This window comes from Mirounga leonina, unplaced genomic scaffold (genome assembly GCF_011800145.1).
Source record: "Mirounga leonina isolate KUSES-001 unplaced genomic scaffold, KU_Mleo_1.0 Mir_129, whole genome shotgun sequence".
NCBI classification, from domain to species: Eukaryota; Metazoa; Chordata; class Mammalia; order Carnivora; family Phocidae; genus Mirounga; species Mirounga leonina.
The window spans coordinates 81,457,836-81,474,223 of record NW_023270323.1 but is presented as its reverse complement, the minus strand read 5'-3'; the positions used below and the strand labels follow the sequence as shown (position 1 = coordinate 81,474,223).

The 16,388-nt window shown below is 60.6% G+C and overlaps 3 protein-coding genes across 10 annotated transcripts in view; 1 reads left to right on the top strand and 2 right to left on the bottom strand.

Annotated features, from left to right (window-relative positions):
- ATP5ME (ATP synthase membrane subunit e) overlaps positions 1-375 on the bottom strand; it is a 2,029-nt gene extending 1,654 nt beyond the window's left edge. Inside the window, exon 1 of one of the 2 annotated variants that reach the window (XM_035005534.1) lies at positions 165-375. In XM_035005534.1, the coding sequence (XP_034861425.1) occupies positions 165-360 (196 nt within the window). In that variant the 5' untranslated portion in view covers positions 361-375. The remainder of the gene's footprint in view (positions 1-164) is intronic. The other variant, XM_035005535.1, reaches the window with a different exon arrangement.
- Positions 376-3,395: 3,020 nt separating this feature from the next.
- MYL5 (myosin light chain 5) lies at positions 3,396-7,157 on the top strand. 2 transcript variants are annotated; one of them, XM_035005532.1, is made up of 7 exons: positions 3,396-3,502; positions 4,254-4,361; positions 4,550-4,625; positions 5,388-5,492; positions 5,948-6,026; positions 6,620-6,668; positions 6,996-7,157. In XM_035005532.1, exons 1-7 carry the CDS (start codon positions 3,452-3,454, stop codon positions 7,095-7,097), a joined length of 570 nt encoding a protein of 189 aa, XP_034861423.1. In that variant the 5' UTR covers positions 3,396-3,451; the 3' UTR covers positions 7,098-7,157. The 2 variants fall into 2 exon arrangements, with proteins under 2 accessions (XP_034861423.1, XP_034861424.1); XM_035005533.1 differs by lacking the exon at positions 3,396-3,502 and adding an exon at positions 3,629-3,740.
- On the bottom strand, positions 6,906-15,734 carry SLC49A3 (solute carrier family 49 member 3). Of its 6 annotated transcripts, none has more exons than XM_035005526.1 (10): positions 15,578-15,734; positions 12,139-12,297; positions 11,740-11,953; positions 11,503-11,579; positions 10,672-10,809; positions 10,416-10,532; positions 9,569-9,721; positions 9,136-9,293; positions 8,779-8,888; positions 6,906-8,196 (listed from the first exon to the last, which is right to left on the bottom strand). In XM_035005526.1, exons 1-10 carry the CDS (start codon positions 15,710-15,712, stop codon positions 7,718-7,720), a joined length of 1,740 nt encoding a protein of 579 aa, XP_034861417.1. In that variant the 5' UTR covers positions 15,713-15,734; the 3' UTR covers positions 6,906-7,717. The 6 variants fall into 6 exon arrangements, with proteins under 6 accessions (XP_034861417.1, XP_034861420.1, XP_034861418.1 ...); XM_035005529.1 differs by having other exon boundaries at positions 12,139-14,284; positions 15,578-15,629; XM_035005528.1 differs by having other exon boundaries at positions 7,801-8,236.
- Positions 15,735-16,388: the final 654 nt, after the last annotated feature.

The window sequence follows — 16,388 nt, the reverse complement described above, 5'->3', positions numbered from 1 at the left end:
GTCTCGGGGAGGGGGTTCCCGGCCCGGGGGTCGGGGGTGCAGGGCGGAGGTCCCGGGGGCGCGGGGAGTGGGGGGGTCGCATCCGCGGGGGCGCGGGTCCCGGGCTCGCTGGGGTCGTGCACGCGGAGCCGAGCACCCGGCGACGGCCGCAAAGCCTCGTTCACCTTGATGAGCGGGGAGACCGGCACCGGCGGCACCATCTTGTCCGTAACCTTCACGCCGGAAGCACAGTCTGAGGAGGACGCTGCAAGGGCCCAGAAAGCTGCGGAGACGTAAAAGCGTACAAGGGCGAACGCATGCGCCGTCGGCGGCGAACAGAAGCAGGACGGCGCCCCCCGGTGGACGGAGGTGGAACAGCATGCGCCCGCTCGGGGCGGGGACCACACCGGGCGCGCGGCTCGGCATCAGCTGCGCATGCGCGATTGCGGGAGAAGCCGTGTCGGCTGGGCGGCGGGGTGGGTTTTGCCCAGGGTGTAAAACCCGGCCTACCCTCGTGTTCCCTGCAGCCTCTGACGCCGTCAGGCCAGGTTGAGCACCAGTGGAGCCCGCCCATTATAGGTCCAAATATTTGAAAAATATAAGTCAGTCTCACAAAGTGTGAAGTAGATGGCTCTCTATCCTCCTGCAGTGCCTGGGCTCTCCTGTCAGGGCCGGCGAGTCGGGAAAGGAGCCCCCACTCCCGCCCCGCGGCTGGAGAGGCCCACGGTCACCCCAGGTCAGCTGCCATGACCGCCCAGGAAGGGCCCATGGTCCGGAAAGGGGTTCGAGGTTTGGGGCTGGGAATCCAGGGTCCAGGGACTGTGTGTGACCTGAGTGCAGGCCTCCTTGCCCCAGGCCTCTCACCCAGGGGAGGGGAGGGGTTGTGGCCGAGCCCTCTGGACTCAGGCCAGGCTTAGCATGGTGGCCTCAGAACTTCTTCCTGGGACGGCGCTGCCTCAGGTGCCCCTTACAGCTACCCTTGCCCGCAGTCTCAGTCCTCCAGCAGAGCCGAGTTTCCTCACTGCAGGAGCCTCTCCAGCGCAGGGGTCTGGAGTCTCCCTGGGAAGAGCACCCTAGTAGAGCCTGCTCCCTGACTCCTGCCCTGGGGACCCTGCAGTCCCAAGCTCCAAGGTCCACCTCAACCAGGGCCTCAGGGACCACTGAGCCCCCAGATGGGCCCTCCTTCTCTCACTTCTGCTACTCACCGTGGGTGGGGGTAGGAGGCCACACCTGTGAGTTACTCTGTCCCACTCTGTCCCACTTCTGTGGTTAGCTCTGGCAAAGACATACCAGGTCACCCACAGGTGTGCAGAGGGGCTACCCAAAGATGGAGCGGTGGTGGCCAGACAGCTTCCCAACTGTGTTGGCTGTGCAGACACATGGTTCCCAAAACAACCAGGTGTGTGTTGGGGGTGGGGGGTGGTCTGGAAGGACCATTCATCCCCTGGGCCCTGCACTGCTCCAGAAAGAAGCTCCCTGAGAACCAGAGCTCGGGGCTCACTAGGGCCCCCGGTATGCCAGAGGGGAGCCCACTTTTCCTTAGTCTCCCAAACCCTCCTGTTTCCAAAGAGAGCTTAATGATAAATCTAAAGAGAATGGAATGCAGAGATGAAAACTGCAGGGCACAAAGCAGTTGCTCAGTAAATCTGCATGGAAGGGAGGTTCTTCCAGCCTCCTCCAGGGTCCTGGGCAGAGCCTACTTGCTCTGCAGCTTGCTCTGGAGTCCTGGCTCTAGCCCTCCGGCTCGGAAACTGGAAAATCACCTGTGTTCCTTCCTGGGCTGAGGGTGGGAACAGGGAGGCCCATCCTATAGGGCCACCAGGCCCTTCTCTGAGCTCTCTGAGGATCCCTGCCTGATGCCATCCACTGGTGCCTCTGCCAGGCCTGGGGTTGGGGGAAGTCCTTCCCAAGCCCCCTCATTACTCCCTGAGGAAGCTGTAAACACACACTGACCCCACAGGACACAAAATAAACCTCTTCAACCAACATGCCATGTGGTAATGCTGAGTGCACACCCCCCCACTCCCACCCCACCCCCATTCTTGCCCTTGAGCATCTAGGCAGATGACCTCGGGTGACAAATATGTTTTCCCTTCCCTGGATATTAAAATAAACAAGACTCCTCAGCAACTCCTGCTTCCAGAATCAAAAATAAGTGTCTCTTGGGCTGAAGGTGAGGCCAAGGTGCTGGTAGGGGACCACCTAATGGTAGCTTCCAGTGGGGCGGGGTAGGGGGACCAGTGGGGGACACACATGCCCATATACACATGGGGAAGACCCCTGAAGCTGGGGGAGACTCGCTTTGGCCCTGGGCCCTTCCTGAGGGCTGAGGGGGTTCCCATCTGGCTCAGGACACTGGAACCGCCTGCTGACACCTCTGCACCTGTCAGGGCCAGCTGTCCACTTTGAATCCTGATATTCTCCCTGGAGCCAGGCTCCATGGCTATCTTTAGTGCTGCCAACCCAGAAAACCTCCCCAGGGGCTCTGCCAGTGTCTTCTGGCCTTCCCCACATCAGAGGCCTTCTGAGCACAGATCCTGCCTGTCTTCCCTTCTCAATGTTGTGGTCCCAATCCTACAGCCCTGCTAGGGTCTCTCCAAGCATCACAGTCAGACCCTGCCCAACTGGGAATGCAGCCCAGCCCAGGTCTCCCACGTTAGTCACATGTTCTCCCTCTGGGAGTCCTCCAGGCCGAACCCAAGGGAGCCCCCAGGTCCCCGCAGTGGGTCATGCCTCCCCAAGTTCCACGGGGTGCCTGTTGTCCCATACTCATGGCAGGCAAATGCTGTCTGCCCCTGGGATCACATGTGGCAGCACCTCAGAGGTGTCATGTGACTGAAGGGGTGTGCCCCTGGGGGCAGGACCCCTGCCATGGTGGCACTCACATGTGATGTGGTTCCCAGAGGTGCCCTAGGGGACCCCTGCTGCTGATGCCTACCCCCGCCCATGGTACAGGAACAAGGGGCTCTGAGGGCTTGTTCTCCAGGTGTGAAACTGCAGTCCTGACTGCCCTCTTCATTCTACCCCCAGGCCTTCTCCTTCTGTTCAGCCTATAGACCCCCATCCTTTCCTACCCCTAACCTGCACTCCCCGCAACCCAGGACTAGGGCACCCAGCCCCTGACCCTGTGGTGACCTCTAATATCCGGCACCAGGTCTCCCGCCCAGACTCTGCCTGCTGGGCTCTGCCTGCTGGGCCATGATGTAGTGGGGAATTTGGTCCAGGGCCCAGCCCATCTGGATGGCCCTCCATCCCAGAAATGTTATCCCCACTCTGTGCCAGGCAAGGAGCTCCCTGCCATGGGGATACCTAGGGCCCTGGGACTTTTCTGCCACTGAAGCAGAGAGGTGAGGGCGCACACAACATGCTCAGAGAACACTTGGTCACCAGCCCCCAAGGCCACTCACAGTGACTTTGTGCAAACCTAGGAAAGGTACTCCTTCTTCTGGCTCCTGCAGCTGCCCAGGTCCTCATGCAGGTGGCCCTGGAGATGCACAGAAAACAGGAGAACAAAGCCTTCTTGGTGAGCTGCCTGGGAAGCTGGGGGCCCTGCTGGGCAGGGCAAGATGGCGGCATCCGAGTCACCCGCCAGGTGCCAAAGCTCACTCTGCAGTTGTCCAGTCCCCAGGGTGGCCCTGGGCCTGTCCTTGTAGGGAGAGGCAGCCGGAGTCCGAGCTGTCCTGGGGGACTGGGTAGGAGTTTAAGACGGGTGACCTGGGCAAGGAGGGCACAGACCATCGCATCAGGCAGACCCAGGCATGGTGAGTGTGGCCAGGAGGCCACCGGGGCAGGATCGAGTGTGAGTGTGCATTTGGGACTGTGTGTGCACGTGTGTCGCCTACATGAGTGTGTTCTGTGGGAGTGTGTGTGCACAAGAGTTGAGTTTGTTTACATGTGTAAGGGTGTTAGGTGGGGAAGATCTGTGCCCCATGGCTGCCTCAGTGACATCTGGGGCTGGAAGATGGAGGGTCCTGGCCTTCACACTGGAGGGATTCCTAGAACTGGCCCACCCACTTGCTGGCTACTTGCACAGTCCATTTGCTCCTTGGACATTCAGGCCCAGCTGGCTCCTGGCTGGATGGCAGATGGAGCAGGACAAAGCTCAAGACGAGCCCTGGGTACAGTGCTCTTAGGACCTTGTCAGGGCTGCCCCAGCCCAGGGACCCAGGTTTGGGGTCCCCCTGGAGCACCTAGTGCCATAGCCCACCTGTCCTCTGTGTTGTCTTCCAAAACACCAGCCTGGAGACCCCTCAGCCTTGGTGTTCTCACATTAGGCCAGCAGGAAGACTAAGAAGAAGGAAGGGGGTGGCCTACGGGCCCAGAGGGCATCATCCAACGTCTTCTCCAACTTTGAGCAGACCCAGATCCAGGAGTTCAAGGAGGTGAGGCTTTGCTTTTGTCCCAGGACCCCTCCACCCAGTAACTCCTGCCCAAGGGGTCCCCTGTGAATTGTAATGCAGGTGACGAAAAGACCCTACGTGAGCCTCACTCCAGACCCAGTGAGAATAGATGCCTGTCCTAACATGGTGTGGCCAGCCTGGCAACCCAGTGACCCTGGCCTCGGTTGCAGGCATTCACACTAATGGATCAGAACCGAGATGGCTTCATTGACAAGGAGGACCTGAAGGACACCTACGCCTCTCTGGGTAGGTGCCGTGGGACAGAGCTCTCTAGAACCCACCTCAGAGTGTCCTCCAGTCCTGGAGAGCTTTGCTCTGTACCTGGGCCTTACAGCCTGACCTGACATCCCATTCTTCATGGGCTGCTAGGATGTGGGCTGGGCCTCCCCTAGGGGAGAAATCCCTCTGGTTTGATCAGGGCATCACAGAGTGGGTGGCACAGCCCAAGCATGGATATCCTGGATGAGGAGGTTGGGACCAAAGCTCCAGGGAGGGGCTAACACCCCAGAGGGACACCACTGCATGGGGAGGCTTGTCCTCCTTCCCCCAAGCATGGTAAGGGAGCCCAGAAATAGAACTTGGAGGACGTGGAGGCTGGATCCTGCCCCTCTGAAGAGCCAAAGGCTGGGCCTTTCTCCCTCAACTTCCCATCTGGGGGCATGTTCTCAGCCTGAGGCAATCCCAGGGGAGAACAGGTAGGTTTCTTTCCTCTGGGCCCCCTTACACCCAGGTAAGCAGATCACAGGTCTTCCTGGGCTCCATGCATGGCCTCTTCCTCCTCCTCAGCTGCCCATCTCCCCAGGGCTCAGGGTTTGGGGTTCTGCTGACATGCAGACCTGGGCCACCACACCTGGGCCAAGTATCCCCCCATTGGCTCACCTCCCTCCTTCTGGCCTCCCCAACTTTGAATGATGGAGGTGGGCAACCAGTGGGGACAGCAGACACACCAACAATAGGACAGCCAGGGTGGGGGGTGACATTCCTGCCCATGCCTTGTATCGGCGACAGGCAAAACCAACATCAAGGATGATGAGCTGGATGCCATGCTCAAGGAGGCCTCAGGGCCCATCAACTTCACCATGTTCCTGAACATGTTTGGGGCAAAGCTGACAGGTAATAGCCATGGGGTGGTGAGCACCATGGGTCCAGGCTCCTCCCTGGCTAGGGGCAGCCCTCAGGCCAGTCTGCCAAGACAGACTGTTAGCTCCTAACACTTAGAAATCCAGACATTTCACATAAAAATCCAGATTTTCAGATTTGCTGAAAAGCCCTAGGACCTGACATTCTGGTACCCGCATCTGTGGGTCACACACCCAGGGGGCACATGAGCTCAGCCTTCCTCCTGTCTGCTTCGTGGCGATAGCCTCTGTCCTTCACTCATTGAGCACTCACTCCACTTTGGGGCCTGGGCAGGATTCTGGGGACCCCCAGAGCAGTCCCCTCAGAGTGGGAGCTGCAGGGTCTCCCAGGTGCTCGGGAGCTGGACGGTCATTCAGGCCAAGCCTGGGGTGGCCCAGAGCAGGACTGGAGCCCTAAACAGCCCATGGTTCAAGGCCTTTTGTGGGCAGGCACGGATGCCGAGGAGACCATCCTAAATGCCTTCAAGATGCTGGATCCCAACGGCAAAGGCAGCATCAACAAGGACTAGTGAGTGTGGCCACAGGCACCCAGACATCTCCCCTGAGGGATGCCAAGCCTACCTCCCCTCACCCCACCCCAATCTCCAGGCCTTGGGCTGCCTGCCCCAAGATCCTGAGTCCCTCGGGTAGCTGAGGACAAAGCCAGTCTTGCCTACACAGGGCTGGGCACCCAGGGACTCAGCTGGTCACCACCACTTGGACCATCACTGGGTCTTTAAGTCCTTTGGGGGCTAAATCAGCCAAGTGGGCATATCTGGTGTACCAGGCACTTGCCTCTAATCTCCCACAGTCTCCTCCCTGCAGAGGGAGCCCCCCACCCACCAGGGGTGGTGACCCCTGAGCGTGTGAGTCAGGAAAGACTCCCTGATGACCACTCCCTGGTGCCCAGGCTTTAGCCAGGCTTCTGAGAGGCACTTGTGCTGTGGGTGGGTGGGATTGAAGGGTGAGCAGACCCCCGCCTTGGGGTATCCCACAATGGAAGAGCCAATGATGTGAACTGACCCAAGTCATGGGGCTCCCTGGGGCCACCCCTCCAGTTCTTCCCCTGCCAATTCCTTTCTTCAGTGCAGCCTAATTTAGCTCCTCCCTCCTTGTCCTCAGCATCAAGCGGCTGTTGATGTCCCAGGCAGACAAGATGACTGCTGAAGAGGTTTGGCCCACTCTGCCCTCCCCCAACTTCCTTCCCCCATGCCCCTCTGTGAAGCTCAAGGATAGCCCTCAGGGCTCCAGTGGGTGGGCAGTTAGCTAGGGGGATTCACCCTGGGCCCCCAGAGGCTGCAGCAATGGGGTGGGCAGTATACCCCAGCCCCGCCCCTGGCTCTGCCGTGTGATTCCCCCCCCCCACCTCCCTTTCCCCCACCCCCACAAGCAAAAACAACACTGGAGCTGGCTGGAGTTCGGTGCCTGTAATTCATCAGACCATTTGCTCCTTCCCCTCGTCCCTGGGCCTGACTCCCCCAACCATACCGGCTTGCAGGTTGACCAGATGTTCCAGTTTGCCACCATCGATGCTGCAGGCAACCTGGACTATAAGGCACTGAGCTACGTGCTCACCCACGGGGAGGAGAAGGAGGAATGAGGGGCATCTCCTCCATCCGCACCCGGGCTGCAGCCAGTTCAATAAACATGAACCCACAAACCTGCCTGCCAGTGTCTGCAGAGGGAGAGGAGGAGGGGTCCACCTGCGGGTGGGAGGGTCTGCAGGTGGGAAACCTCTGCCTGGGGGTGGGAGATGTGTCTGCTGTGGTGGGGAGAGTTTGGGGGAGGGTCCACTGGGGGTGGAAGTGTTTGCTTGGAACTGGGAGAGTCTGGAGGGGAAGGGTCTGGTGGGGGTGGGAGCATCGATCTGCCTGTAGGGCCCTCCCTCTGCTTCCCCCTCCTAGCCCAGCCTGACCCCACCTGCTGTCCTAGCACTCATGCTGGGAGTCAGGTCACTCAGTGGTCAGCAGAGGGTGAGAAAAGCTATGGGTTGGGATTCCTCAAGGAAGGCATTTCTCACAAGTGTCCATTCCAGACTCAGTCATGCCGGGGGCCCTCAGGACTCCCAATCCATCCAGTTCCCCACCAGCCCTTGTCCCTCATGCCAGGTCCATCCCCCACACACTGCTCCTGCACCAGCCACCACCCTGGGTCTGGCCTGGCCACTGGGGCACCTGACTGGCCAGCGGCTGCTTGTCCACACAGCACCAGCAGTTCATGCTATAGCCACAGGGTCTCCCCTAGGCCATCCTGCTGCGCTCTGGGTGTGCCGAGGACTCCAAGGCCCTCTGGCATCTGCGGGATGCTGTCACCCTGTGACCAGAGCCTACCCCTCCTGGCCTCCCCTTCATGTCCCCAGGACCACTTCTTGATGCACCAACTGCTCTTTTGGCTTCCAGAACTCTGCAGGGACCCCTGTGACCTCTCTGCAAGTCCTGGGGGCTCCAGCGGCTCAGGGCTCCCCCAAACGAGCAGGTAGGGCCAGGAGAAGGGCTCTAGGAATGAGTTGCCCCTGAGCTTCCTACAGTCCATGCTGGAGGTCGTGGGGGTGTGGCCGAGTGGAGCCTCAGGGGGCGGCTGCCGGGCAGGGCGCGTGATCTGCAGCCTCTGGGGACGTGTCCTCCTGGATGGAGTGGCTCTCATTGGCCTCAGCCTGTCGGCGCCGGTACCGGGTATGGAAGAAGAACACCAGGAAGCAGCTGAAGAGGGTGCACAGGCCAGCCATCAGCAGCATGGACACTAGGGAGACACAGCCCAGCTCTGTTCTGAGGCTTGCCCAAGCAGCCAGAGCTCCCCACCCCTGACCCAGAGTAGCCACAGAGCCCCAACTGACCCCACTAGCCATGACCAGAGTGCCCTGGAAACAGGCCCTGAGGGCAGTTCACAGACCCAGGCGTGGTGAGCTCCAAGGTCACCGGTACAGAGTCTGCAGATGTGGCCGTCCTCACCCCCGTCTCTCTCGGCCTCTCTGTCTGTCTCTTTCCCTGATCTCATTTTAAAACGACTCACATGGGGTTTAAATGTTGGGCTTTCACCAGGGTCTCAGGGCTGCTCCCACCATAGTGAGCCTTGGAGGGGAAAGGTCAGCCTTGTTGCCCTCCGACACCCCCCCCCGCACCCCTACCCCTTGGGTGCCCTGCACATGCCAAGGAGAGTGAAAGGTGCCAAAAGAAAGGGGCCCATGGAGGGGAGGTTCCAGGGCTGGAGAGGGTGCTGGGGAGCCCAGGCACTGGCCTCCTGGCTTGTGCCCTTGGGGGCTCTATGCAGGCGGGGGCACTCACCCATCCAGTCCAGTGGGCCCTGGCCATCCTGGCAGGTGGAGACGGATGGCTCCGCGCGACGTGTGGTCAGGCCAGTCAGCAGGACCATGACGAGCACACCCTCGGCCTGCCTGGACAGCCACAAGGCCTTCAGCCCTGCCCCGGGCACTGCTCAGTACTCACATGGCCATTGGTCACTCTGAGGGCAGTGTCCTGTTCTGGCCCATGTGGGCACAGCAGCCAGCCCGGGGGCAGCACGCAGCTCACAATGTGGTGGCCTCTGCCCGAGCAGGCAGGTCACCCACTGTGTAGCCTGGGGCGGGGCGAGGAGAAGGTCTCTGGGGTCCCCAGGGAAGTGGTGGAGGGACAGACACTCACCCCAGCACGATGACCAGGCCTGCCGCTGCACCCTCCCCCACAGGGAAGGAGCACTCAACGGCGAGCTCCATGGCAATGGGCGCCACCGAGAAGCCAAAGAACCCCAGCAGTGAGCAGAGGGCAGCCAGCGCGAAGGTCTGTCCCTGCAGCTGAGACACCTGAGGGACAGTGAGCCACACAGAGGGACAGGGCAGCAGTCAGAGTGCACAGCCCCGGACACCCAGGCCCAGCCAGGCCCTGCACCAGCACCCTCTCTCAGCTGAGCAGGGAGCAGGGATGGGGCAGTGCCCAGGGTCAGGGGGCCACCCCAGTGGGCAGTGCCCAAGCCTGAGAAGGTCTGAATGTCTGCTTTGACCCATTTGTCAGCTGCCCTGCCCCCAGAGCATCCCACCTGCATGCCTGTAGGGTGGTCTTGGTTCAAGGGGACTCTCACCAGGGCAAAGGCCACACAGACCATGGAGGTCAGACAGAAGCCAATCTTGACAGCTTCAGTGAAGTGTTTGGTCCGGTCCACATACAGGCTGAGAACCAGTGCCCCCAGGACTCCAAACCCAATGAAGAGAGCCCCGCAAAGGCCTGCAAATTCCTGGAGGAGAGAAGGTCAGGGGCGCCCCATCATTGGGTCACGGTGCTACCAGGGCCCCAGGAGAAGGAGCCCATCCTCGGGGCACACGCCATCACCGAGAAGCCCATGGCAGGGTGACATGGAAGGCTCAGCTGCATGGTTAGCCATGAGTGAGGGACGGCATGTCCTCCCCTGCAGGTGCCTCTTTCCTATGGCACCCCACCCCGGGAACTCAACAATTGCTAAAGGAAAGGGCCTCAGGGCCTGTGTGCTCCTCATGAGTTGGGAACACACCAGGCCTGAATCCCACACCTAGGGCTGATGCCAGACAGCAGAGGGCAGGGTCAGAGATGCTATGAGCAGAGCAAGGCCCTCCCGATCTCCAAGTATCAGAAGAGGACCCTTCCCTGGAGACCCGCAGGATTGGGCCATCCTGAGTGGGGCACTGGGAAAGATAGTGAAAAGCACCACACAAAATCCCAGTACCTCTTTGGGCACCGCCACCACCCCTCCCCAGGGCCACGACCCCACCATCAGACTGTATTTGGCACCTGCCACGTTTCACACACAACATCTCAATACCACCCACAAGAGGAGGTTACCCTGTCCAGGCGTGGAAACCCAGTGTCTGGGGCAGACAGCCTTCGGGCTAACAGTAATGGCCCCCCAGCCCCTCCTTGCACAGGAGGGGGGGCTGGGTGGAGCCAGCACTCACGTTGGAGTAGCCCTTCACACAAAGGACCTGCTCCAGGAGGACCGAGAAGCTGGAGAAGATGCCGATGCCGCCCCCGAAACACACGGCGAGGATGATATAGGCTCTGTTCCGCAAGAGCTGGAGGAGAAGACGCCGCTCAGCAAGGAGCCCCAGCGGGATACTCAGGATACCGCAGCAGGGCCTGTCCTGTCCCCCTCCCCTCCTCAGCCTCCTCCCTGCACCAGGTCACCCCCGCCCTGGATCCCACAGCACTAACCAGCTTCAGCCCATCCAGGAACTTCTCTGAGGTGGAGTGGGCAGCCCCTGCAGAGGGTGGGCTAGGAGGTACGCTCTCCCAGAGGCAGGCAATGGCCAGGAGACAGGCAAGGCCGGCAGGGATGATATAGATGCCCAGCTGGGGAGAGGGCATACCTGAGTGTGTGTGTGTGTGTGTGCGTGCATGTGTACGTGCATGGGGCTTCACACCCACTGTTCTGGGCACAATGCCGCCTTGCCGACAGACAAAGGCGAGCCCCAGGGCCCGCTTTGCTCTGCTTCCTCTAGAACCCTGGCTTTCAAAATATCACCCATAGATGACTCCCACAATGACACCCTTAGCCAGCCCTCTCCCAGGGCCCCAGACTCACGCATTCAACCGCCAACTGAACCTTCCTGCCGGCCTTCGTGAATGACCCCAACACATACCCAGCTGCACAGCTGGAACCCCCTGCCCTTCCAAACCTGGCCTGAGCCTGCCCCTGCTCCCCAACCCAACCCACCTGGACACCGCAACCATGCCTTTGGCTCCCCGAGCCTCTGGACCAGGTCAAAGCACTCTCCCCTTAGACACTCCCAGGGTTTCCAATGCCAACCACCTGCCCCCTGGGTTGGCCCTTCCCTCCATCCTTCCTTTGCTCAGCAGACACACTGGCCTCTGGCTGCAGCCCCCACCCCTCGCCCTCACGTCCACCTCAGGCATGTGGGAAAATCCTGCGTGCACCAAGTGCACTTGCCGAGGTGGTCACAGGGAGGGGCACGTGCACACTCACAGACAGATGTGGGCACACATGCACACGCACGTGTGTGTGTGCCCCATGAGCTCCCTCACCATCATGGGGATATCCTCCTCCCTCTTCACCAGGGCAGGCGATAGCAGGTTGGCCACCAGGATGCCCAAGGGGTTGGCTGGATGGACAGATGGAGACACGTGTCCGCCCAGCCGTGGCCAGGCCTGGTCCCCAGCCCACAGCCAGAGCCCTTTGCCCTCTGAGAGCTGGGTGTGCAGAGGTACCAGGACCCACTCACTAAGCCACAGAAGACCGTCAGCCTCAGCCCTGCCACTCACACATGGTGCCGATCATGTTGGCTGTGGCTCGCTGGTGCTCTGGGAACCACAAGGCAGCCAGCTTGGCCGGAGAGAAGATGACCAGGGTCTGTGCCAGGGCACAGAGACTCTGCCCACCCATGAGGAAGGGAAATGGGTCCTGGATCTCGATGAATAGGAAGGGCAGGGTTCTAAACACACTCCCAGCCAAGTTCAGCCATGCGCACACGATGGTCTGTAGGGATGGGGTCAAAGCACTGCCTGGCCAGCCCAGACTCCCCTCCCAGCACCCTGGCCCCTGCCCTGCCACCCGAATGGCTCTGCCTGGAGACCCCTGGGGAAGAGGCAGTGGTTCTTGAGCCCTGACTCAAGGACCCTGCCCCCATCTAGGAGAGAGCCCTGGCATGGGGTCTAACTCACTGCCCAGCGGAGCCCAACAGAGTCCAGAACCCAGATGGCCACCACACCAGACGGGATGGACGCCACAAGGTAGATTAGCGAAAGCCAGTTGATCTGCTTGGTGGAGAGGAAGAAGTGGTGGGCAATCGTGTCGGCCACGGGCGCGAAGCTGAGCCACAGCTGTGGATACACATTGGTGTCAGACCAGGGGGCAGGGGCCACAGATACCCCAGCCACCTGCTGTCCCAGGCTTGGCCAGCCAGCCTGAGGGAGGGGGTGTCTGGCAGTCCCATAAGGGCCAGGGTCTTCACCCAGTCACCTCCGAGGGGATGCACCAGGTGGGGGGGTCAGACAGTGTGCCTGGGATAAGGGGCAGCCCCATCCTGCAGACACGGTCCTAATGGTTAGACAGAGGCAGAAGACCTGGCCAGAGCCTGCAGGACCGTGAGCCCCACCAAGACTGACTCTCTAAGAAGGCCCAGAGGGCTGTCAGTGAGAGGCTGATGACTGCAGGGGGAAGAGAAGCTCTATATGGTGAGTGGGCATGAAGGGGTCTAGACCAGGTGCTGGACGGCACTGGGGCCTGGGAGGGTAGAAAAGGGGGCCCTGATGAGGGGAGCTGGTGGCCCTGCCACCCTAGTCGCATAGATGTGTAGACTACCCAGATGGCTGGGCAGAGGAGCGCATCTGTGGTGAACACCCAGGTAGATAAGGGTAGGAAGTAGGGTGGGCCTGGAGCCATTGAAGGGATAGTGGAAGGAATGTTTCCATGGAGGGGAGAGAGGACAGAAAGAGGCCCAAAGGTATCTCCAGCTTGTCTAGAAACTCGGTGACTGAGACCCAGGTGGAAACACCTGGATTGTGTGCTGGCCCTGCCCATGGCCAGCCCACCTGTCCTACAGGAGGTAAGACCCTCCCTGACAGCCTGACAAGTGATATTTCCCAGCCTTAGGTGCTGTCAAGCACTGGGACTCTTAACCCCACAGACCTTCAGCAAACAGTACGTTCGATTAGGTCAGTGCAGAAGACTTCCTGGAGGAGGTGACACACTGTCTCCTCCCTGAAGGATGGGTGAGAGGAGGGGCTCTCCAAGGCAGGAGAGAGATGGGAAGCAGGCCAGCGATGGACCAAAGACAAAGGTACCACAACTCAAAGTTCACAATCACTGCAACTCTGTGAGACCGGGAATGCAGAAGCTGGCCCCAGACCACACCCTCTGTGGTGAGGCGGGTGAGATCCAGGCTTGCTGACCCAAGCAGATACTGACTGCAGAGCCTCACATGACAGAGAACTTGGGCAACAGCTGCCTTTTCTTCCTTTTTTCTTTTTTAGGGGCAAAGCAGAGGACAGATCTTCCAGGTACAGAAAGAGACCCCATGCAGGTCCAGCTGCTTCCTGCCCAGCCCGATCCAGCTGAGAGAAAGCATGGTATCTGTTCTCTAAACCTGCCCTGCTGAGCCAAGCCCATTCCTTGTTCCTCCCCAGGTTTGTGGCCGGCAGAGCAGAGACAGGTCTAAACTGTGCCAGACAACAATGTGTCCCCAATGGAAAAGAATTCCCTTCAACCTGCTCCCAGCTACCTCCCTCTGAGCATGCCAATAGCTGCCCCGCATGCTGGCTCCTGCCCAGACCACTGGGCCGTCTCCTCACACCACTTTGGGGCCCCCCAGACCTCACTCCAGGCACTGCTCCACCTGCCTCTGACACTGCCCTCTCAGAGCCTGGGACCTTTGCTCGCCCAGCTGCAGACAAAGTACACACGTGGACTTGGATGGGGTAAGACTGATGGTCAGTGCTCGCTGTGGTGACCAGAGCAGGGATCACAATTCCTGGTGAGAGTCCTGTTTGCTCCATAATAACTCATGGACTGAAGGGGAGTGAGCAGGATGCTGCCTCAGTGTCCAAGGGAGTTCTTGAGGCCATTCATGATACCCATCCACTCTCAGACTCATCAAAGCAGTTTTGGGGGCTGAAGGAGACCCCTGCTCTGTGTCCTTAGACCACTGCACCAAAAACCAATTCTGGCTTCCTAGCCAGCTAGACAGGGACCCGGTGGAGGCCACAGTGGTGAGTCCCACAGAAAAAAGGTTTCCAGACTCATAGCAGACTTCAGCCCAGGCCATGGACGCCACGTGTCGCGGCACAGGGCTGGCTCTCCATACCCAGTCTGGCAAGGAAAGGAGGAAAAAGGTCCTGATCAGTTTGGAATAACATCCAAGAGTGGTTGCTGCTCAAGAACCTCCCTGAGGCCATGTCTGCCCAGAATGTCCATACCTGCCTGCCGATCCCTGCTCATGGGTCTGAACTTCCTGATTGTCCCTCGGCCACTCACAGCCTCCCCCACCTGCGGATCCTGCTGCCAAGGCAGCTTTTCACTACATGATTACCTGGCGCCCAAATGCTGCCTGCCCAGTCCCTGGGGTTCTGTGGCAAGCTGAGCAGTCATGGGCAAGTTCCTTCAGGCACACTCAGGAGGTAGAGGTGGCAACACCAAAGAAGAGATACGTAGGGTGGCCCAATGGAGGGTGTGACAGCCCTGTAGCCTGACCCCATGAGCAGGTGGCCAGGAGAGAGTCAGGTATGGGAAGACTAGCTCCAAGCCCTCCCTCCATTCAAGTGCCCGTGGGTGTCTGTCCAAGGGGCAAGGGGCTGGGGGCAGCAAAAAGTTCACTCCACTGAGCCCACTGTATGTGATGGGCTGGGGAAAGAGGGGCCCAAGCCCCTGGGCAGAACTGGGGGCTCAGGGGTGAGCTGGGGAGAAGCAGGTTGGGAAGCTGGGCCCCAGTAACTGGTAGATCCTGTTCTCAGTGGCTGATCAACTGGTCTCAGGGGCTGAGTCCCTGCCAGCAGTGGGAACCATTCTAGAACAGGTAACCAGTCACTGGAGACCCCGGCTGGGGAGCTATAGAGAGACTGGGTGTACAGACAAGGAAGCCTCCATACTGAGTCACGGCACAGGGCCAGGGCACAGGTAAGCAAAGGCGGCTGGGCCCCGCCCTGCCCTGTGGGAGTGGGCTCGGGAGTCTGGAGACCGAGGGCGGGAGCCAGATCATGAGGCCTGCTGCCAGCTGTCGGGTCTTCCAGAAGGGAGTGGGGCCACTGGAAGACCCCTTTTCAGCTATGACAGTGCCTCCCGCGTCGTCCTGAAGCAGGAGAGGGATTCTTTCGAAACCACTACGGGTCACAGGAACGAGGCTCTGACACCGCGAGGACAGACGCTAGCCCCTTTTCTCCCTGTGCAGCCAGGAGGAGGGCCTCTGGTCCCGCGCCTCCGCACCTGCTGAGGTCGCTGGCTCCCTGGCTCCCAGCGGTCCCACTGTCCGGTCGGGGTCCTTACAGACCGAGACCCCTGGGCGCACTGGGACGCGGGAAGGTGGGCGGAGCGCGATGACTCGGACCGGGGCCCAGCTCGGCCCGGCCCGCCCCCGCCCCGCCGAGAGGCAGCCCCAGACCCCTGTACCGTGGCGTTGGAGAAGTTGAGCAGGCTGAGCACCAGCAAGAAGACCCAGCGGCGCGCGTAGGCGCGGTAGCCCAGCAGCGCGCCCAGGGCCGAGGTCGCGTCGGCCCCCGGCCCGTCCTCCTCCGCTCCCGCCATCGCCCGCCGCTCCCGCCGCCGAGTCGAGCAAAGCAGCGCCTGGGCCGGGACCGCCCTGGGAGGTGGTGCCAGGCGCGCGGGGCGGAGCGCTCGGGATCAGTCCCAGCCCCAGGGTCGCCAGTCACTGCGCCGCCTGGAGGGAAAGGCACCGGTTATGAAGTTAGACCCTCTCCATTAGCCAGGATGGAAGTCTCTGCCCCAGAAACAGGGACAAAGTCCCCTCGCAGGGGCCAAACAGGTCACGAACTCTGTGTGGTCACCGAGGTGGACGCGCCCACGTGGGTGGGCACAGGAGAGGGCATCGGTGAAGTCACTCAGCCCCGCAGAAGGTCCGCATTTCCTGGAAGGGGTTGTGGAAAGGTCCCCTCCCCCACCACCACCCCCAATTCCTGCCGTCCAAACAAGGCACAAGGAGTGGCAGGAGGCCAGCATGGAAGAGGAGGCTGGGGTCAGTTTGCAAAGAGTCTCGAATCCAGACAAGTCATTAGATTGGGCCCTGTTGTGGGCAGAGGTGGTGCTGGCCCAGGAGGAAGGTGGAGTCCAAGGCCAGCCCGTCCTGCCCAGGGAAAGGGCAGTTTCACAAGGGTGAACCTGGGGGCAGTCAGCCTCCCCCCCCCCCCCCCCCCGTGGGGTTATTATCTTCAGTTGACAATTGAGGAAACAGCTGAGGCAGAGT

Bases quoted from the DNA above. Each gene is read 5' to 3' on its own strand.
- SLC49A3 (XM_035005526.1), bottom strand. From the start codon at position 15,712: ATGGCGGGAGCGGAGGAGGACGGGCCGGGGGCCGACGCGACCTCGGCC. The intron at 10,810-11,502 runs GTGAGGGAGCTC...CCCTCTCCCCAG, and splicing joins AGGAGGATATCCCCATGATG to CTGGGCATCTATATCATCCC. The intron at 9,294-9,568 runs GTGAGAGTCCCC...ACTGTCCCTCAG, and splicing joins TCTGTGTGGCCTTTGCCCTG to GTGTCTCAGCTGCAGGGACA.
- MYL5 (XM_035005532.1), top strand. From the start codon at position 3,452: ATGCAGGTGGCCCTGGAGATGCACAGAAAACAGGAGAACAAAGCCTTC. The intron at 3,503-4,253 runs GTGAGCTGCCTG...TTCTCACATTAG, and splicing joins AGGAGAACAAAGCCTTCTTG to GCCAGCAGGAAGACTAAGAA. The intron at 4,626-5,387 runs GTAGGTGCCGTG...TATCGGCGACAG, and splicing joins GGACACCTACGCCTCTCTGG to GCAAAACCAACATCAAGGAT.